Genomic DNA, 27,292 nt, shown 5'->3' on the forward strand with positions numbered 1-27,292 from the left:
CCCCCACCAAAAAAAAAACCACTGGGTTTGTATGTGTATGTATGCGTGTATATATATGTGTATATATATATATATATATATATATATATATATTAGATATAGTAACAATGCACATATATATATCTTAGGTTTTTAACAGCATGGTATTAACCATTAATATGTGTGCAGACAAGGTAAAAATTAAAAAAAAAAAAAAAATCAAAAACAGCAAACGCATTTTCCAGAGACAGAGTTTATTTCATTCCTTGACACGTTGCACCACCATTTACAGTTTTACACTTTCCTGCTGTGTACTTAGTGTTCACTGCCGGCTTTAAATGTTGAGCTAGGTAATGATTTCAGGTATAGTTCATGGTGTAATGTTTAATAAATGAAGACGTAACATACTCATAACATATTTAGATTTGTTTAAAGTACAGCTCCAGGTGTTTGCCAGGGACTTTTGTATGATTCTTGATTGATATGATTCAGATCAGATCAATAAATACAGTACCAATGTGACTCTTCTGGTGACCATCACCTTCATCAGTCTTATTGGTAAAATATTTACAGAGACTTGTGGAGTATCAAATATTTGGACTGAATTTCTTTTCATGTTTGGGTCCTAAAGTGTGGCAAAATATGACATGACAATGTATGTTTATTATTTTGTTAGTGTCTCAAGAGTGAAAAATTAAGAAACCACAAAAACTGAGAGGCAGGTTCTGTAAGAATCATAAAAAAAAGCAGGTCGCTTGCTGTTAAAGCCTGACTTGAAACCCACTGAGGCCAAGAGGACTAATTGTTAATTAAGCTACTTGATGAAAAAGAGCTGAATAGTAAATGAATGTGTCAGTCAGAGGGAGTGCACAAAGGAAAATCAGCATTATTCTAAACCTCCAGCAGTTCAGAGCGGCTGGTTATTACACGCGGTTAAATTGAACTTCGAATGCTGTTGGTAAAATTGGTGTGAAAACAAAAAAACACAGAGTACGGAAAAGGCGTGAGTCAGAGGAGGAAGAGCGGCTGTAAACCATGGGAGTCAGAAGAGAGCTCCGAGGCTTTTGGCCAAAATGTATGTGTTATTTTACAGTGGTGGTAAACGGAAACGTAGCTCGAGGCGAAAGTTATACAGAGGAATTGTATAAAAAGATATCACTGCTTTCTAAAGCTGGAAAAACAAACCAGACTGTTGCTGCGTTTATTTAAAAAAAAAAAAATCCTCCCAGGCCTTTTCTGATGTGCCGCTGTTTCATCAACGTTGTAATCCTGATGATCTCCAGTTTTTAGGCTTTACCTGCTCCTGTGGCCTTGGGGCAGGACTGAGGCAGGTTCAAGGCAATGTCCTGAAGACTATCTTTCTCCTCTCTGATCTCCTGTATATCCTGGTCCATCAGCGACAGATGGCTTTGCTGCTCTTTAGCAGCCGAATGCAGCTTCTGGATCTTTGAGCGCAGCGTTGGGCTCTCCACACTCCCGCGCAGCATGCTCAGACGGCGTGCTGTCTCGTTTAAGATCTGATCAAATCGGTGCAGTGGCACGCTCCCATCTGGTCACAACATGCAAGAGAAAGGACAGATGGAGAAAGGAGAAACCACAGAAAGATCTGTTTTTCACACTGTTGTTCAGTAATGGCTGCCCTGCATTAGTGATTCAAATAGCACGTCAGCCTTCATGATAACCTAATTACAGTAATTTGGTCATTATCCTCTCAGGCATATTAATGCAGTTACTTCAAAGCACCAAATCCTTGCCTTTCTAGTTGATTCACAAATTTTACATTAAATTAGCCATTCAATTAATAGGACATGAATAGCTGACTTATTACAATGCACTTGAATCTTTCTTCACTTGGCTTTGTGAACAGCAGTTATTCTTGTTTTACTGTCTTGATGAGAATCTGGGAAATATTTCCTTGTTAAATGAGGCGTTAAGAAGCCCAGAACTCTTTAGTGATCTGACATTTAAGGTAAAACGAAGATTAATGGCTTTTATAGACTGGCAAGACCAAAGAGTAGCTACACTGACAGTCATCCAGAGAATGACTTACCAATCTTGTTCATTAGTTCAGTTAGTGCTTCAGAGTAGGCCTCCAGCTGGAGCTTGGCTGCCTCCACGTCCGTCTTTATGCTTGTCAGGGACACCCCGGGCTGGGCACGGAAGAAACAACACGCTTTTATGCCGGGCGGAGGAGGGACAGATCAATATGCATAGATTTTGCAGCCTTGTCTGATGTGTGTGTTCAAGAGCAACTCAGAGGTAGAATTTTTCACTAAATGGTTACTTAATATTTTTCGGAAAAAGTTAGTTTGTAAAGTTGCTGTGACAGAAAGGCTGAAAATCAGATGAGAGAGAAGGTATTTCGAGCTCACACTGCTTAAAACACTATTGCAAAAAGTGTCATCATCCATCTGCATCAGCAGACCGTGCAGAGAGTGTGTGATCAGGTTTTTTTTGGTGCTTTTCTACTATATGTCTGTGTCGTCTCTCAGTCATCAGGTCATAAGATCTTAAAAAGCAGAACTTCTTTTTGGTACTAAAACATGTTTTAGCTGTTATTCAAGAGAATTTCTCAATTCAGCTTGTCCCACAAGGGTCATTTATGAAATAAATTCCCGTCTGCAGTTTTTAAAGCATCCATCCATCCATCCATCCATCCATCCATCCATCCATCCATCCATCCATCCATCGGGTTTCGTGGGCTAAGAAGTAATTCTCAATTAAAGCAGCACAATGTAACTTTCAGCTTTTGTTGAGTTTGGCGGCTCCTTTGGACAAAATCGGTAGTGCTTTACCAGAAAGAACACTACATTTCCCATGAGCACCAGCGTGTACTGCCGGAAAGATCCTGTCCCTGTCGCGTGCATTTGTTTTGATGAGAGAAGACGGGACGGACTTTCAAAACAAATTTTCTGTTTTCAGCTGTCGTTTGCAGGATGGAAAGCAAAAGGTAATGTATCTATTTTTGGCTAAACAATATAATATGACGGTGTTGAAAAACACTAAGTTCAACTTGGTTTTATTAAGTTGTTTCAGCGAGATAATGCGCCCTACAAACTCATACGCTCTGCACCTTTTTCCTGTCAGGTTTTTTAGAGGGACTTCGTCATAAATTAGTAGTCCAACATACTTACTGACAAAATAAAAAAAATACTTTATAACCTGTGAATAACTGAATGCCCATTCCTTATATTTTGCAGATCAGCCCTGCACAATTTTACAGTTCTCAGGAAAAATACTAGTACCCAAGACGAATCCCCTGTATGTGAAAACATTCTAATTTTGATTCTTATTGAACATAGAACTCTACATTTACATTTGTATCATAACAATTCCGTCTCTTTTTTTTATCCCCATAAATCCCCATCGCTCGGACATCCCTCCTCGTCTTTCAGCTCACGCCAGCGAGTGAATGCTGGGCCAATGTTTATTCTTGTCCGGGCATTTTTTTTTTTTTTTTTTTTTGTCCGGCCATTTAGCTTGTTACTCTCCCGCTTTCTTTCTTTCGCCTCCTCCGAAAACTTTTATTTTCTTCGTTTTTTTTGCTGCTTCGGCCATGATACCAGCCTCTGCTTCGCTCCCCGCCCAGCTTTCGTCTCGACTACGAATCGGGAACGAGGGGGAAGTGACGTATGCCGTAAAGCAGTCAAAGCCGTAAAAATCTGTCGTTTTTTAGTGTGGAAGGGTTCCTACCATGCACCTCAAAGTTACATAGTGCCAGTGAAGGTGATACAGACCCCTCAGACCATGACAGAGGTTCATTAAACCTGTTGTAAGTTGATGTACCATCACAATGACTCTGGAAATATGATATTAAGGTGGAAAAGTTACATAGTGCCGCTTTAAAGGTATTTGGGGAGAAATAAAAAGAGTCTTCACTCAGATATACGCTGTTTATGTTGTGATCCGAAACAGTTTTGTCTCAAATTCACATATTTTATATCCCGACTATGAGCTGCTACCCTCGGCTAGGCGCTACAGAGCGAGCCGCTGCAGGTATAATCGTTATAAAATGTCCTTCCTACCTACTTCAATTTCCCTTTTGAACAAAAAAAAGGGCCTTTTTGTATGCTGTGTTGGGAGTTGTGCCTGTGTTCCCTCAGCTCCATGTTCCCCCACTGCCCAACCCCTACCTAATCCCCCTCCCTCCTCACTCTTACCCCCTCCCAACCCCTCACCCTTCCTACCAAGTGGGGGGGCATGGAGCGGGGGGTGCATAGGGGCAGTCCCTAGTACTGTACTTTTTTATCTGTGTGTTTTGCACTACTGTACTTTTGTACGATGATTTACTACTTGGATTTTGATTGTTGATCTTTTGATAGTACTCTTGTGTGATGATTATAACTGGGGTTTTATTGTTGATCTTTTGATAGTACTTGAATTTTTACAATGATGAACTGTGAACTGCCGAAATGCTGTTGTTGATCGTTTGTCTCATGTTTTAAAAAGACGCTGTATGCACTTTGGCACCTTTGCCCAAAACAAATTTCCCCTCGGGGACAATAAAGTATATCTCATCTCATCTCAAATGTGTACATTGCTAAAATGAAATTTTTCATGAATTTTCAAGCTTATAAAGTCATCATTATTTAGTTTATACGTGAAGTTTATAGAGGAGCAATTTCTCGTATTTTTCTTGCAATTTTTTTCTTTTATTTAATAAATAATCCAAAAGGTCAAAATTTTGTATTAGCAAATGTGAAGTTAAATTTTAGGAGTTTTCTTACAACTTTGCAAGTATCTAAGGTCAAAACTTTGAAAGCTTTTACTTTGAAAATACAAGTTTATAAAAATCACAGTTTCAGTTTTTTTTCCCAAACATATTCCCCTGATCATGCAAATGTATAGAGTCAAATGGCTTTACTTTTGCATATTAAGTTTGACAGAAAAAAAATCTTAAGGACAGATATTTATTTTCAAAAATAAAATCTGCCAATTCATTTTGGACCCACAAGCTTACTAATTACATACCTCTGAGTTGATCCGGGACTTAGCATCCTCTATTAACGTCTCTTGATCAGACAGCTTCTGTAACGCAGTGTCGATGTGTCTGCTGAGGTGAGCAGATGCAGTCCTGGCATGTTTGGCCTGGACAAGAATGCCTTTTGATTCCTGCGTACAAAGAGGGAGGAATAAAACATGCATGGAAAGTTGAACAGACTACAGACCAGATAGATAGATAAATAAATAAATAGTGGTTATATACCAAACAAGAGCTGACTGCGAAGCTAACACATATTTCTTTGATGTGCAGTGGATCCGAACGCTTCAACATGTTAACAATGATAATGCTGCCTATTCTGCTCGTTTCTTATTAATCTATTTTATTGGAAAATTACTACAACTGGAGGCTGCAGGCTGTGGCATTTGTTGTGCAAACTAGTTGAAATGATGATGGAATAAAGCTGCTTTCTTACATGATGAATGTGATTATCAGGGATGATGTGTTCCCTTTTGAGGTCTAATGTATTGATTTAATCCTCCTCCTTGTGATCTCATAACACAGATGAATGAGCTGTGAATGGAGGTTAACAGTTTTATAGTTGTGTATCTACGGCTCAGTTGTGTGCTGTGCTCTCTAGGCCACAGGGTCTCGAAGGTCTCCAAGGATTTCAATCATATTTCAAGGATTTCATCTGATTCCTCTTGTAAAAGCTCGAACACAGTGTTTACATCTGTGTATGGGGCAGCCTTCGCCTTAAACTCTATGCATTGATGCCTCAGTGATAACGCTGGTTATCAGTAGCTGCAATAAGCAGTTGATATTACCAAGGAACCACATCCAAATCAAATCGTGATTTGATTTGAACCACATCCGCTTAGTTAAGAACAACCACAGTTCACTGAGTTACCACTAGGGACTGACTCCAAAAGACAGTTACTTGAGCACCATGTTAAGATGTTCAAGTTTCAGGGCCTGGTTAAAAGAAATTGGTTTGGTCTCCATAGCTAGACTTCCCATTGACTACAGCAGTACAGGGGGACACATTTTTCTTTGCTTCTCAGCAAGTAAAACTACATAAGGCAACACATTTATATTGCAGGCATAATCCTATGACCAAAGGTTGTTGAGCTGTCTTCACGTAGCCACTGAGCCCTTAGCTCTGTTTTGACCTGTCATCTGAGCTATAAATAAAAATCTAGAGCGACAACATTTTTTTTTTGTTTTAACTCTAAAGATAATATGTTTTGCTGTACTGTTAACTAATTCTAGGATGGTCTGGAAGGGTTTGAGGATCAGGAAAATGGCCTGAAGCAGCTATCTTTGCTCCCATTATAAGGTTGCTGGCAAGTGCTAACCTGAGGACACCAGGTGGATTTCCCTTAGATCAGTGGTTCTTCCTGTTGCAGCAGTTGGGTCTTCCAGCGGAGTAATTTTCACCTCAGATAATTTCAGAAATCTTCCCAAGTTAACTAACCAATAGTAATCAACCAATAGTCAATGGCATCTGAAATAAGTGCTTAAAAAGGTGAAATGAAAACTAATGGGGGTTCACTCGAAGCTGTAGGTCGCCTCCCCACTGGCCTGCGTTTTCCAGCGGCAGGCCGATTGACGGCGGGTTCAGTGAACTTCACTAGCCCTGGTTTCAGCTCTGGCAGCACTTGTTTCAGATATCATTGACTATTGGTCCAGTTAGTGAACTTGGGAAAATTTCTGAATTTATCAGAGGTGAAAATTGCTCCGCTGGCTACTGTTTCAGTAGCAACATTTGAAACGAAGATGTTTGGATAGATTTGATCAGAATGACTCTAAACTAACATTTATTAGTATCATTGCTTGGAATCTAAGCCAGCCAAGCCAAAATGACTAATTTGCGGTAACTGAACAAGTTGGATGTGCTTCAGCCAGCTTTCAGGGCTGCATTTTGCCAACATGGTGTCGCACAGAATGAGGTAAAAGGTGCTTCAAAGTCACCTATAAGTGACATCACGGGGGGTTGTACAGTTCTTTAATGGTCTATGAATGCACATGTGAAGACAAACTAACGAGATTAACTCACAGCAATAAGAGATTAGAAGTCATTACGATTCAAGGGAGATAAAAGATGATAACCATCCATATGAAAGTTTTGTGTACCTTTGCTACATCATGCGCCTTTTGCGCTGCCTCTTTTGTGGTGTTGGTGGAGAGGCTGGAGTTTTCAACAGCTGGTTGTAGCATCGTCTTAATCTGCGAAACTCTCTTCCTGACGTCAGCTAGGACCTTTTCCTCCAGGGGTCTCACTTTCTTGATCGCACCCTTGGTCTGGGCCTGCTGGCGGGGCCACTCGTCCACCATTCCTTCGTCAGAAAAAGTCAGATCAAGATGAAATCGACTGCTTAAGATTCATGTCGTGTAACATGAAGTTTATGCTGCAAAAATTCTCAAAACAGCCCCTCTCATACATTTTCTACACAGGCTGCTATGGCATCCAGTACATGACAAGCGGGTAAAGCTATTATAATGGTGATGACAAATTTATTATAGTAATACTAAACTCTGCAGCTCTTGTGACTTTTTTAATCTCCGTACTTGACATTTCAATTTGGGTTGAATAATTGCAGAACATTCACCTAAAACAATAAAGTAAGACTGATAGATAAAAGGCTCACTTTCCAGTTGTCTGTGCAGGGCGATGGCTTCTGATTCCACCCCTTTCCCCATCACCACGGATGACAAAGCCACAACCTTTGCCTCGTGAGGTTGAGCTTGCAGCTTCATACAGACGATGAGAAATGGCGTCAGTGGAGAAAGATGTATTCGAGGCATGGAACAATGCTTTTCAAAAGCTCATAAGTTCTAAGATGCTGTGTGCAGTTAAGGCATCACGAAAAACGACTACTCTGCTTTGCTGGATATCTGTATCCTGTAATGGGAATCTTATGTGTCCTTGCAAAATGCATGGCACAATTAAGTCAACTTTTAAAGTATTATTTGATTTTATTCAATCTCTAGACAAGGAACTGCACTCAGCAGCTGTTTTTATTGATTCCCTGAAAGCTTTTCGGGTATAAAGCATGTGTGTGAGCGTCAGTGTGCACTTAAAAGGAATCCTCGAGCAGTTTGTGACTAAATTTGACCAAAATCTGAAATCTCTGGTAGGCTGGTGATCAAGCTAAACAAAGAAAAACTGTCCTTTTTACCAGTAAGTTGCTGCTTATTGCCTATTAACCTCTACATGGATTTAAAGGGTACATTTAATAAAGATTCGTTATTCGGATTAGTTACCTTTCTGACGTCATCCACTTTCTCCAAGTTCTTACTGACCATGTGTATTACATGCTCCATCTCCTCTCTGACCTCACCGATGACGTTGTCTTTGGTCTCAATTTGCTGGTTGATCTCGTCCGCGCGTTTTAGCAGGTTTCCACCCCACTAAACGAGAAATGGCAAAGCGCAGAAGTAGAAATTTAATTGTACTTTCATTTCGCTGTCTCTAAAATACACATGTGGGCCTTCACAGAGCACGCATCAGCCAATAAAAGAGTAATTTCCAACTGTTTTGTCTGCTCAGAGATACTGGATGGGTTCATCAATCCCCACCCAGAACAACAGATACCCCCCCTGAGCTGCAGACTCAGCCAGAATTGTCTCCCCTGCGTCTACTCAGTGTCCCTCTCTGCTTGCCAAATGTTGAATCAAGAGGAAAACTTGAGTTGTTGCCTGGTGGTTGTTTGCCTCCACCAACCAGCCAAGTTGAAGTTGCCTCTGTTGCTTAGTTATATTGTGGAATTAATTGTTTTTAAGGGAGACATCAACACAATCCTGAGGTAGTGAAGTGGTTCTTCAATGCGTCCAAGTTTGTGCCAGATGTACAGTGATGTGCACAGCTCCGACAACCATTTCAGTGCTTAAATTATTTTCACAGGCTGCCTCTGCTGACCTCTGTTGTGTAGTTGGTTGGATGTGTTTGGTTGAACTGCGTTCGGTCGGCATCTGATGGTGTTCCGGCATCCGTCAGAGCCAGCTGATGTAAGGATGATGTGATGTTACCCAGGGAAATTTTGAAACCAACGTCTTCTTCCTCCAGGGCCAGCTGTTCAGATGCAGTATGATTAAGCTGTGCTGTCAGGTTCTTCTTCTGCTGCTGCATGTGTGTTATTCTGACAACAAAGTAGTAAGGAGGAAGAAAGGAAAAACGTAGTAAAACAAAACTCAACTTTAAAAAAAACATGCTGGGTAACATTGGGATGTATTGTATGCATTTGATCTGTTATTGTTCAGATACTGTCACCAGATGTTAAGCTGCACAGTCATTCATGTCATACACATTTGCTTCTTACTGTTGTATTTTGGCTTATACACACCCTGAAAGGATCCCATTGTTCCATACTGACATGAATGTTAGTCCTGGAACAATGGGATACAGCTAGTTCCAGTAAAGAGCTGTAAAATGACATTGACATCATGCAAAGAAAGCATGATAAATTAATGAAAGGTTTGAGGCACAGAGCAGTAGATTTTAAATTGTCATTTTATCACCAGCACTGTTGTAACGATATCCAATCTGTTTTGTCTCAACAAGAGATTTATAAAAAAAGAGAAAAGGAACAGTGTGCAATGAATGAACTCGGGTTCTTTGTGTCGACTGAACATTCATTTTTACAATGTAAAACGTGTGTGAGTACAAAATTGCTGGAATTGTAGTTTTAACTAGTTTTGTGCCTTTTACGACAAATGGGTTCAAGTTTTTCAATGAAAAACTCGATAATCAAAATTGTCGACAATGAATTCCATTGTCGACAATTGTCGCCAGACGTGTTTTTCCAATGGAGTGAGGCGTCTCACTTCAATACAATCTCTGCCGAGTCGCGCATGCACGACTGCGTCTCAGTGCAGCTGCGGGTAATAAAACTTCAAAAGTTTGGGAGCATTTTATACGGTGAATAAAAAGATGACTTGCAAGGTTTGCAAAGCCACGTTGCTTTTCACCGGAGCACGTCGGTAATGCGTTTGAAGAGAAAGCACGTCGGAGTGCTGAACGAAACGGACTCGCCTTGGTAAGATATTAAGCGTATTTTGGCTTTAAAAGAAAGCTTTAACGTTATGCCTGACAAAGTATTAAATTAAGTCAGATATTTGGAGAAACTGTGTTTAGTGTCTGTGGCGCATTTGGGAAGAGAGGCGCACGGGACCGCAGTCGGTGAAGAGCATTCTCTCCCTCCACGGATATGTAATGGCCAAGCGATTCATTTGTTAAATTAATTCGTTTCATTCTAAACTTTGTTTATTTTATGTTATTTATTAGTATTATTTGAGCCACTCACAGCCTACTCTCGTTATAACCTCAATCACATAATTGATGCAGCGCGAAAGGCGAAAAAAGGCTTGTGCACTGATGACAATTGATGGATTTGCGTCTAACTTTCAGTTAGGTGCTTATGAACCGTCAATTATTCATCAAGCTCCACAATGATCATGTTAACATTAAATCAGATAGATTTGTCTGGACTTTTCTCTTGCGGGACGGGAGAAGACACTAAATCAATGCATCTCTATTGTGCGCCGTGCGGGCATGAATTCATGAGTTTTGCGGGAGGGACGGGAGTGTAACACACACGTTGCGGGCGGTAATGGTCAGAAATTCAGCGGGAGCAGGATGAAGAAAACAGTCCCGCTATAACAGGGCTCTAGTGCCATCTTTCTTGTTTATTATCATTTGCTACATAATTAATGCAACCTCATACTAAATTTAAAAAAAAATTACTAATTATCCGATTAGTCGACTAATCGTTTCAATAGTCGGTGACTAGTCGACTATTAAAATAGTCGTTAGTTGCAGCCCTAGTTTGCTAACGAATTCTGGTTGTTCAAAGCAAAACTTTTTGGATTGTAAAGACTTTAACACAATTCTGACTTCACTTTTTCATTCAACAAAGGTCTGGCTAACAGCTTAAGCAGAAAGCTAAAAGCTGAGGTCCGTTTTTGTAAGTTGTGACTTACAGGATGTGACGTTGAGAAGAATTCAAAAACGTATGTATGTAACATTCAAGTTTTTTTGTGGTAGTTCACACTTAGTATTTCAAATGTTTCTTATATCAGACTTTTTTGTGAACAGGCTTGTGTTTTGAAGTGGCTCAGATGCCCAGTAATGGCTGGATTATGGTTCTGCAACAAATCGACGCCGAGCCTACGGCGCACGCCACGCCGTGCCTGACGCGCACCTCCCACAAATTGTAACTACGCGTCAAGAGGTCGCAGACCGAGAGGGCTGTGATTGGTTTGCTTGGTAGCAACGCATTTCCGGTTCCGGTTCATGAAGCAGTCGTGAACTTTCAGCGCTCTTTTCTTCGTGTATGTGTGATTTTTTTTTATTTCGTTTTGGTTTTTTGCACAATAGTTGTACTTATCTCTTTGATTTCACTGTGACTGGAAAAGTCGGATAAACCATTCAGGAAAAGATTGCACCCTCCTAGCGGTCGCGGGGGGTATTGCAGCGGCGAAATGGAGTGACGGAGAAGTCCGAAGGGTTCACGACGGCGTCACGGCAGCGGCGTAGGCTCTGCGTTGGTGTAGCGCAGAACCATAATCCAGCCTTAAGACCATGTGACGTCAAACGCAGTACATCAGTACGAACAGAGATGCGCAAAGAAAAGATGCAGCAGCATGAAATATTTGTTTTTGACATTTGTTTAGGAATAAAAAAATGAAAGGAAACTTGAGGAAAAGGAGAACATCATGTTTTGGCCACGTGTGGAGCGATGGTTTCAATATCGGTACAGGGACACGTGTGGACGGATGGTACCAGGAGTGGAAGCTTCACTGAAGCAGATTTCATCTTAAAAAGTCAGAATCGTGACATCAGCAGTGAAGTCAACAACGGATGAGATGACGTGACAGTTCAAATTGAAGTTGCATTGGAAAAAAATCTGATGCATATCCAATTTTTTAATTAAAAAAAAATGGATTTCTTGTCTCTTGAGCTATTCGGGCAGCCAAAAGAAGATCATATACATGCAAAAAAAAAAAGATAATTAGGGCCCGAGCACTAACGAAGGCGAAGGCCCTATTGTATCTGTAGGTATTTTTTATTTTTCTTGTTTTTTTTTTAATTTGCATTTTTCTGACGAAATGAGGGCCTTTTTGCCCCCCTAAACGTGCCCCAAAAGTAACCAAATTTTGCACGTAAGCCAGGCCTGGTGAAAAATTTTATATTTCATGGTTTGCATTAGGGCTGCACGATTCTGGACAAAATGAGAATCACGATTTTTTTGCTTAGAATTGAGATCACGATTCTCTCACGATTTTTTTCCAATATAAAATTTTTTGCACTTATTACTTTAACTTTGCAACAGCTGAACAAAAATATAATAACAATAAACATTTCTTGTCTTCTTTACACAAACCTTTGAATAATTTAAACAATAATAACAATTTTGAACAATATTTGTTCCTCCCTGAGTTGAACACCCTTTCAGAAAGGGGACTTGTAACAGATCCTGTAGTTCTGAGGCAACAAATTATTCCTCTGGCTGCTTTTTGCTGTAACAGCTGACATTGAACATAAAAACAATAAACATCTCTCTTGTCTTTAAATAATTTTAACAATAACAATTTTAACAATATTTATGTGCAATATGTGTCAGGTGATGAGAAATGTAGATGTTTCTCCAAATGTAATCCACAATCATTAACAAAATATAACAAACATGACAACATGATAGTTGACCATGACAGGACTACAACAACCTAGAACATAAGCCTAGTCCTTAAAAAAAAGGCCTAAAAAAAGGCCTAGTCCTTAAAATTTTTTTTTTTTTTTTTTTTTTTTTAAATCGTCATTTGGAAATGAGATCGCGTTCAAGCATGAATCGAGATCGCGATTTTTTAACGATTAATCATGCAGCCCTAGTTTGCATTAATGGGCGTGGCAAAATGGCTCAACAGCGCCCCCTAGAAAACTTTGTGCCTCAAGCCCCACAATACGGTTTGACGTACATGCACGAAAATCGGTACACACCTGTATCATGTCGCAACTTAAAGAAAAGTCTCTTGGCGCCATGGCCGAAACCCAACAGGAAGTCGGCCATTTTGAACATTTTGAATTAATCGCGTAATTTTGGCGCAATTTATGACATTCCTTCGGCAGTTAATACGGCCCGAACCGTAATGTACACCCAGATGTGTTATACATCCAAATGTTAGTGTCCATCCTGCAACTACGCGCATTACTTTTCTCTTTCAAAAGCGTTACCGTGGCGACGTTAGACGCCAAAAAGTGCGCCCCTCCTTCATCTGATTGGTCCATATTTGATAGTTTCACCAAAAGTCACCAAATTTTGCATGCAAGCCAGGCCTGGTGATAAATTTGATATTTCATGGTTTGCATTATTGGGCGTGGCCTAATTGCTCTACAGCGCCCCCTGGAAAACTTTTCTCTTCCATAACTTTTGAACGGGTTGTGATAAAGACATGTGGGTCGTGTCATCGGACTCTGTATTGAGTCCTTGACCTTCATTTCCCTGAATTAGCCCCGTCCCTTCTTCTGATTGGTTGCCCCTATTTTCTGCTATAACTTTTGAATGGTTTGACATAGATAGTTGTGGGTGGTGTCATGTCTGATATGCTTATGGGGGACGGTGGCCATGAGTGCGAGGGCCCGTTCAGCGCTGCTTGCAGCTTTAATTTTGATTGTTTCTGCCTACAATGTGCCTTAGCCTAAATCTTAGGATTTGATCGGTTTGAGTCGGTGATTCAGGTCTCCCAAGTCCACCGACAGGGTGGGGGTTCACACATCTCTATTATGCCACATATATTTGTATACTTATTTATACTTTGAGTGTATTAAATTCAGACTTAATTTTCAAAGGAAAGTATTTTAAAAATTACCTGCACTGACTTCTACATGTTTCATTCTTATTAATTGATTTTTTTACTTTACACAATGTTGCTCCGAGCCCCGTTTGTACCAGTAGTGGCTCTGTATAACAGAGATTGATCAAAAAAAATATCAATATGTGTTTATCATTGTAAAGGCTTGATATGGCCTTGTAATGAATTCCAGTATGAATATTTTTCTGACTGAATTCCTTCTTCCCCATAAAAAGCTCCTGATCTGTTTAAGTACCGACACATGGAGAGCTATGTGTGAGAAAAGCAATTTAATGTTGCCCATCTGTGCATAAAATCCTTACTTTGCACCCTCTAAAGTAAAAGAAACACATACTCGCACTCGCGTGCACCAGCGCTCCAAATATAAATATGAATCAAGCTGAATGCCGTTGAAGGGGTTAATCAGTTTTGAGCTCCTTGTTTCCTGTTCTTGCTCGGGCCATCGGTGGGCTTTTTGCATCATTCTGTCTGGCATTCAGGATAATCCTCAGAGCAATCACACGCTAGGAGAAGCAGCGAGAGTGCTGCAAATCCAAGAAAGCAATAGGCTTACAGTGAGAGAAGCTATCCCCTTGTGGCTAAACGTCTTACTCCTCTAGCCTGCTTTAAAATGCGGCAGCAAGGATGAGGACCTTAACTTTTAATACACAAATAGGTGCATTTTGTTAGAAATATACTGCAAAGCATAATAAACAACAGAGTCATACAGCTTGTGACTTAAGTGTTCACATAAGTATTCTTAGTGTGTTTGTCTTCATGGGTGTGTGTATATGGGTTCATTTTTTCTGCTCACTGCTCTGTTAGGTTCCTGATGTACTCCTCTGTGGAGTTGTCTTGCAGTAGATCCATCAGGAGGCTGTAAGTCTGGTTTGAGGCCCGTGCCGCCCTGCTGGCCACGGCCTCAATGAGGTCCGCCATTTCACTGTGACTGCAAGCGGAAGAAAGAAGGTAGACAAGGTGAAAAGAGGAGAAAAAGCACGTAACACAGAATAATAGCCTCTACACCTGCCCGAGGAGAAGTGAAATAGATTTCAGCACTGATGCCTCCCCTTTGCAGGATGTCTAGGCCGGGCTTGTAGAACTACTACATAATAGAGCTGCGTACTCCCAGTAGCCGGGAGCATTGATTCACAATTGTCTAACCACATTGTAAGTGACAAGCCAAAAACAGGAGGCCCAGCAGAGATCTACAGATTCACTGACACAATCTATGCTCTTAATTGACAGGTAAAAGCCTATTGACCTGACTTACCTTTTCAGTAGCACCTGTGAGTCATTGACCATAATGTTCCATTTGTTTGGTGCTGACGTTGCTTCAAAAGGAATGATCTGTAAGAATGTAAGAGAGGGAAGCAACTGAGCAGGTCTGAGTAATTGAAACTTGGCCTGGTGGAGTGTTCAGGCTATTTTGAAAGCTTGAACTAAATCACATAAATTAAAATGATCCGACTGAAATTCAGAGAACATATGTTGTTGGTTTGCTGGATTTGCTGGCAAATGACAACTTTTCCAAAAGGAAGCTCTCTGTTGTAAGTAATCCTGAATGCACAGGCCGAGAAGTATCTGGTCAATGACTGATTGTTTAATTTTGCCTTTATACACCACCACAATTGATTTGAAATAAAACAATAAAGATGTGACCAGACCTTCAGATTTGATTTACAAAAATATAGCATTTAACAATTCATGCATTTGAACCATTTTAAACAAAGTAGCTCCATTTTTGCGGGCACAAATGTCTTTGGAGAATTGATTGAAAAAGAGTTGAAGTTGCGGTTGGTAAGTTTATTTTAGTCATATTTGCTGAAATTCCCACTATTTTCTGATAATATTACATAGACTAGGTAATTTGAGAAACAAATCCCCTCTTTTGGCACCACCTGCAGCTTGCAAAGCGGTTTACAAGTTTCCGCTGCTCCCTCTCCAGCTTCTCCAATTGCAGCCAGGGGGCGTGTTTGCCAAATGTCAAGCACAGATTGCCGCACTCTGTCAAAAACTAGATGTGAAGTGGTTGTAAGAGTTTTATTGAAACGGCAGAGAAGCAAAGACTGCAGGAAAAGTTGCTGATTTCTTCTTTGGCAGTTACTGCTTACACATGTAACCAAAATAAGCAGAAGGTCGAACCAAGCCAAAAAGAGCAATATGGTGTACAGTTATGCCTACACATTGTAAAAGACAAAGATTGCGATCTAAGCCAATGCTAAGATTAGTTTTACTATACTGGGAAGCTCACTTGGGTTGCATTTATTTATTTAAATGTTGTTTGAACATTAAGTGTATATGTTGCTATGGTCTCATCTAGTGAAGTAATCTGATTGCAACGTCAACATCATTGTGCAGTTATCAGGCAAGCTCTCTGGCCCTGATGTACACGCCGTGTAAACGCTTTAGGACAACACCCCAACTAAAGTGTAGGTAAATATTGAAAGCTAGTTATGTAGCATGCCATTTATTACAGATAGTGCTATAAAACTTTACTTTACTACATTTGTTCCATTATTTATTCACTCTCAGGTATCTTTTCCCTTAGGCCTCGAGTTTCCGTAGTAACATAACGTTCCAATTTTCTATGCCGACTGCAGCTTTAAGAGGTCGGGAATGGTCCACATCTTCATGTTTTTGTGTGACCTCTTAAATTAAAGCTGCAAGTCTACATTTTGATCACATCTTTATTGTTTTATATGAAATCCATTGTGGTGGTGTATAAAGGGAAAAATCACAAGACTGTCATCATCCAAATACTTCAGGACCTGACTGTAGCTATCCTCTGAAGTTTTGTCCTCAGAAATGTAATATGCACACAGTTCAGTGTAGATTCCTTCCCTGAGTGACATTTACTGTTGAAAATACAAATACAATGTCCAAGCTGAATCAATAATAAACACTGAAGATGGAGCACTCCTGTGCTCCGTCTTCAGTGTAGGAGGATGTTTATTAATTTGGAATCAAAATACAGCTGCTTCAGGCTTACTGAAGTGATAAGGAGTACGATGATACAATATGTCTACGTGCTCACAATCAGAAAGACACATATATATATATACTGTACATTGGCAAAAGAAGCTCACTTATCATCACAAACCTAAATGACATGGTGCGAGTATCCATGAGTCCTGTGTGCTTCATGCAAATGCAATGGAAAACCTTCCATTTGGGAGCATGATGTCAATTTAACATCCATGAAATGATGTTTTGTTTTTAATATTTTTTCCCACTCAGATGGAGGAGGATGGTGATGTTGGCGTGCTCAAGGGAATCTTTGTAGATGCATACTAAAAAGTAGTAGTGAATGCAGTAATCTACACATTCCCATAATAAAGAGAAAAGTAAATTGTGTTGCAAATAACATGAAGAGCAATGAAGAGTGTTTTTTTTTTTATTTTTTTTTTTATTTTTATTTTTTTTACATATGATCAGTTTAACAGGCTAATGTAAACCAACGTACAAAAAACTACAAAGGAAATTGTATATTGTTGTCTGGTTTTCCCCATTTTTGCTCCGATTAAAGCATGAACTTGCAATGTGTGGGCTCTTTGGGGCAATTTTTCCTGATGATTTGACAGTGTTCCCAAAAACTTCTCATAGCAATACTTAGCTTTTATGGGGATTTAAATGCCTCCTTAAAGGGATAAGCCAATATTTTACCTTATTTAGTTGGTTCATGGAGTTTTATTTAAATACTGTTTTTTGGCAAATCCAATAACCCAGTCCGACCGAGCCTCCGCTGGCTTAGCGTGGTATAGCACCACTAAGTGGGCACAGTGATTACCTGCAGCAGCACTTTTGAACAAAATTCTAAATTAGCAAACACGAGTTGTGATAACAGATAAGGAGATGTAATGATGTAGCTTGTAATGTAGCGTTTCACAGAAATCCAACCGAAATTCAGCACCAGATGGGAATGTCAACACAACAAAAGAAGAAATCGGGAGGCATCATATTTGCTCTGAATATTAAAATTAGACCACCACTGATCAGATTTCTTAAACAATACAGCCTTCAAGTCGATCAAATTAGATGGCTGAATGACACTCTTTGATAGAGTTAGTCTACATTCCCCTACATTTGTCGTGTGGCTACTTAGCTGGACTACTGCGGTAATCTCTGGGTTCCAATATTAATATGTTGCATAAAACTTGCTGCATAGTTTAGTTAGCAATCACGTTAGCTGCTGGCCACTAGTCACGCTCCTGATGCAAGTAATACCAGCACTTTGGCAGTGCTGGTATTTACTGGCAGTGACACTAGTTCCTTGTTTATAAGCATTGCATCTCATTTTACATAATTATTTCTGCATTAGTTAAATGCACAAGTCACATTTGGTAAATATTATATAGAATAATAATAAAAAGATTTTTGGAGGCTATTTTCTTCACTTGTGTAGCAATACTCTCCAATGACCATGCCAAGCTTTGTCAGACTGATGCACAGAGAGAGTTGAGAGAGTTGATCATGCACATATCAGACTCTGGGGCTTGACGACAAATAAGCAAATTCCCAGTATGGTGTGCCCCTTTTAAAGTTTATCAGGGCTGATTCAGGTGATGGTGGATGACATTCAATGCTTTGTGTCTTCGGTTTGATCTCACGTATCTCTGAGTAGGAATCGCTGAGACAATTTTTCAGTCACTATAAATTCCTCACATGTCTTACCACGCATTGGATCCTGTTTCTCTTGAAGGGCTTTAGAAACCTTTACTTGCCCTCAAAGAATCCTGACAGACAGTGTTTTTCACAGGACCTTTGGTATCTTAAGTTTTTTATTTGAAAAACTGATGAACTTGCTTTTCTTTCGGCTGAGAGACCTTGATATATTGATTGTGTGATGGTTTGCTCCCTTCCAGTCAGCCTGATTAAGCTTTGAATATATCTGATACAGCTGTATCCAGTGTTTTGGAGTGCCATGCAGGCCTTAGAAACCCCTGACATCACTGTGATTTGACACTAAGAAAGGATTATACTAATGTTGCTGCTGATTAAAGCCGGAGCTAATAAATATCTGTGACTAATGCAGTCATTTGATCCAGAATTAAATGCATATTAAAATCTCATCTCCTTCTCAAATAAGTTAACACAGTTAATGCCATGAATTTCCTGCAATTTTTCTGTTGACCCAGAAGCGGTGAAGAGTCTTATAGTCAGGGCCAAAAGTTTTGGCAGTGATACTAATTTAGATTTTGCAAATGTTTCCACTTAAGTGTTCTTAGACTATGCTGTTTATGTGTAAAATGCAGAGTGGCAGGATAGGTCCACTTTGCCAGACTTACTGTAATCAGGGCTGCTGTTTGTCACCACTTCAGTGATTCTGTCCATAACTTTTATAGACCAAATTTCTAGGTGTTGACTGTAGGCATGGGACGATATGAAAATTTCATATCACGATATTAATGGACAAAAATATCACGATTACGATATTATCACGATATTAGCGCGTCGCTTATAAAATTCTTAAAATGCAAGGAAAAACACTAACCGTGGATCCACTGGTTCCTTCAGAACATTTATTCTCAAATCATTCTCAACACAGTGACACTTGAGGTAGAGAACAAATAGTGTACTGTAAATGTTATGCATTACAAAGTGTAAACTATAGTACCGGTACTTATTTGAACTTTCTTTTTTTGTAAGAAAATACTTCCCTGAGAGTCGAAAGAAATAAGTGACAAATAGAAATAAAGTGACAAAGTAGAGCCAAATGCACACTGATTGTATTACTCTCTGAAACTTTAACAGTGGCTGGCTGCCTGCTACTTAGTACGGCTCTCTGGAAAAATAATAAAATAAAGGCACTGCTCTGTAGTATACGAAACAAAAGCTGCATGGCCAACACAAAGATTGAGTGAAAATAAAGTGCCACAGTAGTCAAATGCACACGGATTGTACTACTCTCTGAAAAAATATTAAATAAATAATAATAATAAATAATATTAATAAAATACATGAAAAAAATAACACTGGCAAAAAAAAATTGGCGATAATTACAGTACCCCACGATAACGTTATCGCTGCCATTTTTTATCGCGATATACGATAATATCGTATATCGCCCCATGCCTAGTTGACTTGTAGCCTGTCCAGGGTGTGCTCCTGCCAAAGCCAAGGCTCTGAAATAACCATTCATAAGATAATCGATGGATGGACTTCTGGGCACAGCGAGGGACGGTTGGGGTCTGATTTGGTGGTCTCAGGTTTTGATCTCTGATGTGTTCCCATCAGAGTCATTGAGTCTTGATCTATAGCTCTCACTGGAGCCAAGTGTGAAGCTCCCCAAAATGGATGTATTCATTTATGGTCTCAAATTGCGTTCTGTGGTATCAAAAAAAAAGAAAAAATCTTGACACCACCCTGTTACAACAGAAAGAGCCAAAGCTAAGGCTTTCTTTAAACCAGTGGATCTACAGTATGTACCTTCCCATACCAGTCACAAACTGTGAGTGGTGACCAGGGTCACAGGTACAACGAGCTGGAATGAGTTTCCTCTACAGGGTTGCTGGACTCTCGTTTAGTGATGAGCCAGTGTTTTGGGCATGTTCAACCAGGAGAAGGCCCCAAGGCAGAGCCCACACATGCTGGAAAGATTGTATTTAATGACGGACTCAGGAACACCTCACTGTTCCCCAAGAAAAGCTTGAGAAGGTGGTTGGGGAGATGGAAGTCTGGATCACTCTGTTTAGGCGTAAACCAAACCCATATAAATGGAAGTCAATTTACAATAATTTTTAAACATAACATTTTCATTACTTTAACATTTTTGGATCAGGAATATATATAAATCTTTAATTCAAATGTATTAACATGAATGTTGGTTTTCAAGCTTTGCTGAAATATATCAATGATTTTCATGGTGGACTTTTTGACCCTTTTGTACAACTTTCCAAACTCAATGTTGAAGACAAAGCACATTACGTGTGAGTCACCTACCATGTTGTCCAGGTCCAGTGTTGCCTGTTTCAACTTTTTCTCAGATTCTCTGATCATGAGAAAAGCGGCTGTGTAGGTTTGACAGGCATCTCCTCTTTTTTCATCTTTCCTCCCGTCCTTCCCCTCTTCCCGTGTCATGCTGATGCTGCAGTTCAAAGTAAATGTAATGCCATGCAGTTGCGCTAAAAGTGTTCCTGTCGAAGCTTGCAGCAAGGAAAATTGTTTCACGAAGGCCTCCCGTGCCTCTGAAAGAACAAAGCAAATAAGACCACATTAAGCCTTTCACAGATTATTTTACCAAGAATGTTATTCTTGCAGCTCCGCGTGGCTTAGAAGCATCTCTATTTCTCAGCTCTCATTTACTGTGTTAATTCAAGCGAGGACTCTCATCCTTCCTAGGAGGATTCTCATCATCTCTGTCTGTCTGCTGTCAGAAAAACCCAAACTGTCCAATTGCTAGTAACTTTGACAGTCTTACTTTACAGTCTTTGTGCTTTCTAATAAAACAGTCTGCACAGGAAACCGAGGTGTGTTCAAAGAGTAAAACATCACTGATTTGTTGCATCATCTTGTCATACTTTGTCTTTTTTGTCTTACAAAATGAGTGTTAATAAGTGTGTACGTACACATCGCAGTATGTGATGTTTTGCCTTTGTGCGCCCACACAGTGAGCCTGTGGCTCCCACATGCTCATTAAATCATTACTAGGCCACCCACTGTTTTAAAGAGCACGGCTCGAATGTGTGTGGTGTTAGGAGGGGGATTGTTAGACAAGTGTTATCATCATTGCAACTATAATCATAATAAACCGGGGATTATAGATGCACTATCCATCACATAAATGGGGATTAAGTTGGTCACACGGCGCCTTGTTCAATATTGTTATGATTTGTCTCCATTTGGCCCGTGCAGCTGAGCTTGTAAGCATGTTCCCCTCCAAAGATAATGAGGATATATCAGCATTGTGTTAAAGTAATTGGGAGAGGTGGGTATTGTTGCCTGCTTCCTGATTTAATCGCTGTGTTGCTTCGTATATGTAAGAGCGCCACGCAGAGGAGACACAGACAGAGCAACAGCGCCTTTACAGACAGCCGGGGGTGGTTTCACGTCCAATTTCTCGGCATTACTTGCTGGTCTTGTATGCACTGATATAGCGTGTTATCTCGCAGCCAGGATGTGACACAGGAGTTGCAATGGCAAATAAGCCGGCTTCATGTTTTTGCAAAGGAAAGGCTCCGGGGATGTCACGATCAAATAAGAAACATTAAAAGAAGTGACAAGCCAACTGGAATTATCTTGGCTTCTGGCTGCTGTACCTTGGAAGGCTAGAAAATCCTCCAGAGCATTAGGAAGAGTATCCTCCCGCTGGTGCTGCTCATGCCCATGAAGCCTGGCCATGTGATACTTTAGCAGGTGCTGCTGCTTCCCAAATCTACCACGGCAATCAAAGTGAGACAGAAGCTTCTCCAAATCTTGTAGATGAGTCTGAATCTTTTCTGCCTGGAAAAGCACCAAGGATTGAAGGGGATTTGAAATGGAAAAGTAAAAAAGAAAGTGTTACCAACAATATAAAAAACAATATACTTGTACCTGCATATAAAATTAAAAAAAAAAAAAAAAAATCAACAATATATTCACATTTAATTTATTTATTTTTATTCAGAGGCAGGGATTGAGATGAAATACCAATTCTTGGTACTCTAAAACATCTAAATGTTCCATTTCAACAAAAACAATGAATACAAAAATGAATATAAGCCATGTGTTAAATGAGCAATGTGTAAGATTGTACGTTAAAATATCCCCCAAATAACCTAGAAACAATGTTGACTACCAATCGAGTTTGCATGCTAAATAACTAGCTACGGTCCATCCAGTAATACCAGTTTCTGCCATGTGTGGCTCTACTGAGCATATAACATGATGACATGAAGAACTCATGCAGTTTGTGGGCGTACTTGACTGTCATGTAGGTACCGCCCCCAAGTTACCATTTCAGGATGGGTAAACAGAAACAGCAAGGATTGCTGAAGCTCTCTGGAAGAGGACTGTACCATCACCACAACCACCTGGTACTAGGAAAAAGCCTCGTTTGGAAGTCAAAAAAAGAGCTTCGATTGGTATGCAAGTCGCTGCTGATTTTTGATTCACTAATTATTTTTTTCGGTTAGAGATTTAGATTTTTTTTGATGCCAGATTCTGTTTTTTGACTATTAGATTTTGGTTTGAGATTTGCAATACATTTGACTTTAAATTGATAGCACAGTGCTGTCGAGAACCGACTATCAGTTTTCTTGTTTCTTAGACGAGAAAGGACCTGTTATGATTTCATGAAATTGTTTAAGAGTTTGAAGGGTTTTTCTACAAGATTCTACACAGGGGTTTTTCTCTATTTGCAGGGTTTAGTGTTTTATGGCTCCACTGTTTTCTCTATTGGCAGTGTTTAGTTCAGATAGTTCAGATATTTACTTTTCGTTAAGTGAAGACAATGGGGAGTAGGGTTGCAAAGGGGTGGAAAATTTCCGGTAAATTTCCGGAAACTTTCCGGAAACTTTCCATGGGAAGTTAAGCTGGGGAATTTTGGAAATATTCCAAATTGGAAACCTTCCATGGGAATTTATGGGAATTTATGGGAATTATTGGGAATTTATGGGAATTAACTGGAAATTGGGGGTAATTTAAACAAACTATCATATCCAAACATAAATGTAAATATTTATTTTGTCATAAGCAGATATCCATGCAAGATAATACAAAAACATGACATTTCAACAGATTTATTTGAGTAGAACTTTAGTTTTTATTGTTGTATGAACAATTATTTTAATGAACAACAAAAACATGAATGTTGAGTAAATACTAACTCACCCCACTCCCCCACCCAATCAAAAAGTAAGCTGTGTGCATGTGATGGAGGAATGCACAGTGCCTGTAGGGGGCGTGGCCTCAATAGCCCTGCAGTAAGCAATGTGCTGTGTGCATGTGATTGAGGAGTGTACTTGCATTAAATCTGGTTGTTTTAGCCAAGACTATGCTACAATATATTTCCCCCAACTATATTTAAGTTCCCTGTTAAGGGCCAACCTTCAATTCTGTAAATTTCGTATTTATTCCCGTTAATTCCCATATATTCCCGTTAATTCCCATATATTCCCGTTAATTCCCATGGAAAGTTTCCAACTTTGAAAATTCCCAGAATTTTGCAACCCTAGGGGAGAAACAGATATTTTAACATTGAGGGGTCTTATCTGTTATCTGGGTTGACATCCTAAAGAGGAAAAAGTGAACAGGGACACTGAAGGTCTGACATGTTTGGCAGATGGGGTTCACGTACAAAGAACACCTCCCTTTTTAGTATAAATACGACTGGATCCATGACCACCGTGTGCATTCCTCTCCTGCCTATGTGGTTTGAGAAAAGTGTACCTTCGGCCGGTAAAACATTGTGCATGATATAATAAAAGCTTGTATTAACTTTGATTCTATTTCACTGGTTTTCTTATGGTGCACCAGACAAATGAACACGTAGGATCTTTCAGACCAAATCATTTTGACTGGAGTGTGAATTTAGTTTTTGGCTTTACATTACACATTGCTCCTTTAAGAACAGGACATACCATATATCCTCATTGACACACCTAGTTTGTTCGGCCACTGTAGCTTGTTTTTTCTACCCTGCCGAGCTTGTGAATGGCACACAAGGTGTAACCGTGTAATGGGGATCACAACATGGCCACAGCAACACGTGATTCTGATGTCTCTTCATTATACCAATAAATCAAATTTCTTTCCACTCTTCACAGATAATCAGTGTGATTTGAAACAGTCCTGCCCCCATTTATGACATCATTGGCGTTAGCTGTAGGCTATAGCTGCAATTTTGCTGGCCGATTGCTGAAAAATGTTAAAAATTCCCCAATTTTTTATGGATTCAGCGCACTGCGACCAGAATTCAGTCAGGCAATGCTTGATGTTACCCGATGCAAAGTCAACAGACAGTATCACTGAGGATGCTTCCAGCGCACCATGAGGTGGCTGCAAACTCCACACGGGATGTAATCAGACTTTATGGGGGTTGGTGAGAAATAACTAGGCTCACTGTCGGACCACCTAGCCGATTAACAAGCAGGCTGAAGACACACTGGAAAAAAATTAATTCAACTGCCTTTTTTGACCATAGTGGTCATTTATTTATCGAAAATCCTGCCTTTGCCTCAGGCTGTTCTTTCACATTTAAATGTTTGACACCTTTGCACTTTTTACAGTGTAAAAACTGGAGTGCTGACGGGTTGTTAGATATTCACTACATGTTAGCATTCATTTTAGCATGTACTATGATTTATGTTTGCTATATAACCAACCAACCAATTCTTACCTTTTTTTTTACATTTAAAACCCAATGATTATGTGGGGGATGAGAAGTTATGAAACCGACATCTATAATTTTTATTTTTTTATCCTTATTTGAATTTCTTATGGCCCTTGAGTGTATATTAAAGAAAAAAAAAAGTTTTATGCCCTGTTCTGCTGCTGGTACAGTGAAACGTTCCCACTGTGGGATAAATCAAGTCTTATCATACTTTATTAAAAGCATTTCCACCAAATCCTGTGCCAAGGTGGGATATTTTGATAAGTAGGAATGTTGTCTACAATGCTTTGTCACATTTTATGTCTGCACATTAAGCCGAGGTCGATTAGATCAATGAACAGGATGTTTTCTTGCAACACCGGTTGGACTGGCCACATTTTGAACCTTGTCACTGGGCTCGGGGTGCTCGCTTCTGGTGGAACCCGGTTTCCGTGCTCAGCAACCTGGACGATCCTCCGCCAGCTTATATAGTTATTTTCAGCAGCATATTTCATTCAGCACTGACTGAATAAAGCAGTTAGCAACCACAGACACTGACTGTGTTCAGATTGTGGAATGATGTAAGTCTTTGTGAATGTCAAAACCTGGGCAGGAATATCTTGGGATCACTGTGAATGTACAGCTGGAGAATGAAGACAGGATCTCAAGTGAATCCTTATCCCGCAACCATGTGTGAAAGGGGCTTTTGGTTTTCATAACCAGATATAGTCACATATACAAACCAATATGCAGTAGAGGAGATAAGAACATTAGTCTTGTGAAGAAAAGGAAGTTGGGTTTCAATATGGAATAAAAATGATGTGTTTGGCACCAGTTTGTCAAGATGAGCACTTATATTATCGAGATCTTTTATAAGAGCCTGTAATCTGGCTGTGATTGCTCATCTTCTCAAACCAGAAGGCATGTTGCATTTGCTGCATTTGCATTTGATTAGCAGCTGTTCCTGTTAGCAACGGAAGTGTCAATAAGATCACAAGTTCAATCAACTGAAACAAGGCAACATGAAAAGGAAAATAAATTCAGTTTTTCTTATCTCTTTTATTGTATATTTTTTCTGATTTCATTGCATTTTATTTTGCTTTGCTTTCATCTGTTTTCTTCTGACTTTCTTTTGAGCGAAGAAATGCTATTATGAGACATTAGTGGGAAATGACTTAACTACCAATAACAAATCATACATTTTATGTCTTTTTTTCTTTCTGTGTGCTTTTTGGACTTTTTCATTACCATTTTCAAGCCAAAGGAAAATGTGACTCATAAGATATGGAGCGCCAGAAGCAGAGAAGGTGCCTTAAAGAAGGCTGAAGACAGATAGAGTAATTGCAAATGTCCAGAACAGACAAGGGTTGGGATGTTCTCTGAATTGCTAAGTCTGTGGAAATCACAGCACATGTTCACACAGGTATAAGCTGATCTGGGGAGAACATACATCTGCTTTCATAGGGACAAAAGCATAAGGAGAGAGATGCTAAACATGTCTCAGGTACTGGACTGTCCTCAAAAGCAAAATCCAGCGATACAGCACCTTAGTGAGGAAACAAGAGTTGCCGCAGATCTAAAGGGACAGCAAGAAGCAGCTCGGGAGATCATCAGGGCAAATGTCTCTTTCTGTTTCACTGAGCATCCACTATTTGTTTGCAAATTTCAAATACAAAGCAGCCAAATGGTTGTTTTAAAGCTCTATGAAGGCGGGATGCTCTAGGGGGGTTGCTATTTCAAGAATAAATTGCATCTTGTAATGGCAGGGGCCAAGAAACATTATTTAAGTATGGAACATATGAATTAGTGGAGTAAACAAACATATAAGTGAAAATATGAAAAAAAAATGGAGAAAGATGAAGAGAAAAAGATGCAGAGGAGGACCACAGGCTATTTACATCCCAGTATGGTACACTTGCACTTCACCTACGTGTGTACTCTTTTGTATAACACATTCGTATTCTGTATAACAAATTCATTTAAGCAGATGCAATCATGTGTTTGCCTCTCATACACATTAATTACCAAATTATACATTTCTAATTTTTACTCTCTCGAGGTACATACGTTTTTTTCCTGTTTTCTTAATTGGATTTCCCACTTCAGGAAGTGTTCCAGTTAAAGTTTCCAACTTGTAAGTCTGAAATGCCAACTTCTGAGTACAAATGAGATGCACTAAAAGCACACATGACATTGTCTATGCCGAGGCCTGATCACTTTCCTGGTGGTCT

The 27,292-nt window shown here is 39.7% G+C and overlaps 1 protein-coding gene across 1 annotated transcript in view; it reads right to left on the reverse strand.

The window, feature by feature from the left end:
* Positions 1 to 218: 218 nt before the first annotated feature.
* The window catches only part of lamc3 (laminin, gamma 3), a 265,101-nt gene continuing 238,027 nt past the window's right edge, over positions 219 to 27,292 (reverse strand). Inside the window, exons 18-28 of the mRNA XM_061733782.1 lie at positions 22,030 to 22,213; positions 20,714 to 20,958; positions 15,045 to 15,121; positions 14,586 to 14,720; positions 8,844 to 9,063; positions 8,189 to 8,335; positions 7,573 to 7,675; positions 7,058 to 7,260; positions 4,951 to 5,091; positions 2,030 to 2,129; positions 219 to 1,528 (exon numbers count right to left, since the gene is read on the reverse strand). Of these exons, the coding sequence (XP_061589766.1) occupies positions 1,266 to 1,528; positions 2,030 to 2,129; positions 4,951 to 5,091; positions 7,058 to 7,260; positions 7,573 to 7,675; positions 8,189 to 8,335; positions 8,844 to 9,063; positions 14,586 to 14,720; positions 15,045 to 15,121; positions 20,714 to 20,958; positions 22,030 to 22,213 (1,818 nt within the window). The 3' untranslated portion in view covers positions 219 to 1,265. The remainder of the gene's footprint in view (positions 1,529 to 2,029; positions 2,130 to 4,950; positions 5,092 to 7,057; positions 7,261 to 7,572; positions 7,676 to 8,188; positions 8,336 to 8,843; positions 9,064 to 14,585; positions 14,721 to 15,044; positions 15,122 to 20,713; positions 20,959 to 22,029; positions 22,214 to 27,292) is intronic.

The sequence above is a fragment of the Cololabis saira genome, chromosome 11, assembly GCF_033807715.1.
Source record: "Cololabis saira isolate AMF1-May2022 chromosome 11, fColSai1.1, whole genome shotgun sequence".
NCBI classification, from domain to species: domain Eukaryota; kingdom Metazoa; phylum Chordata; class Actinopteri; order Beloniformes; family Belonidae; genus Cololabis; species Cololabis saira.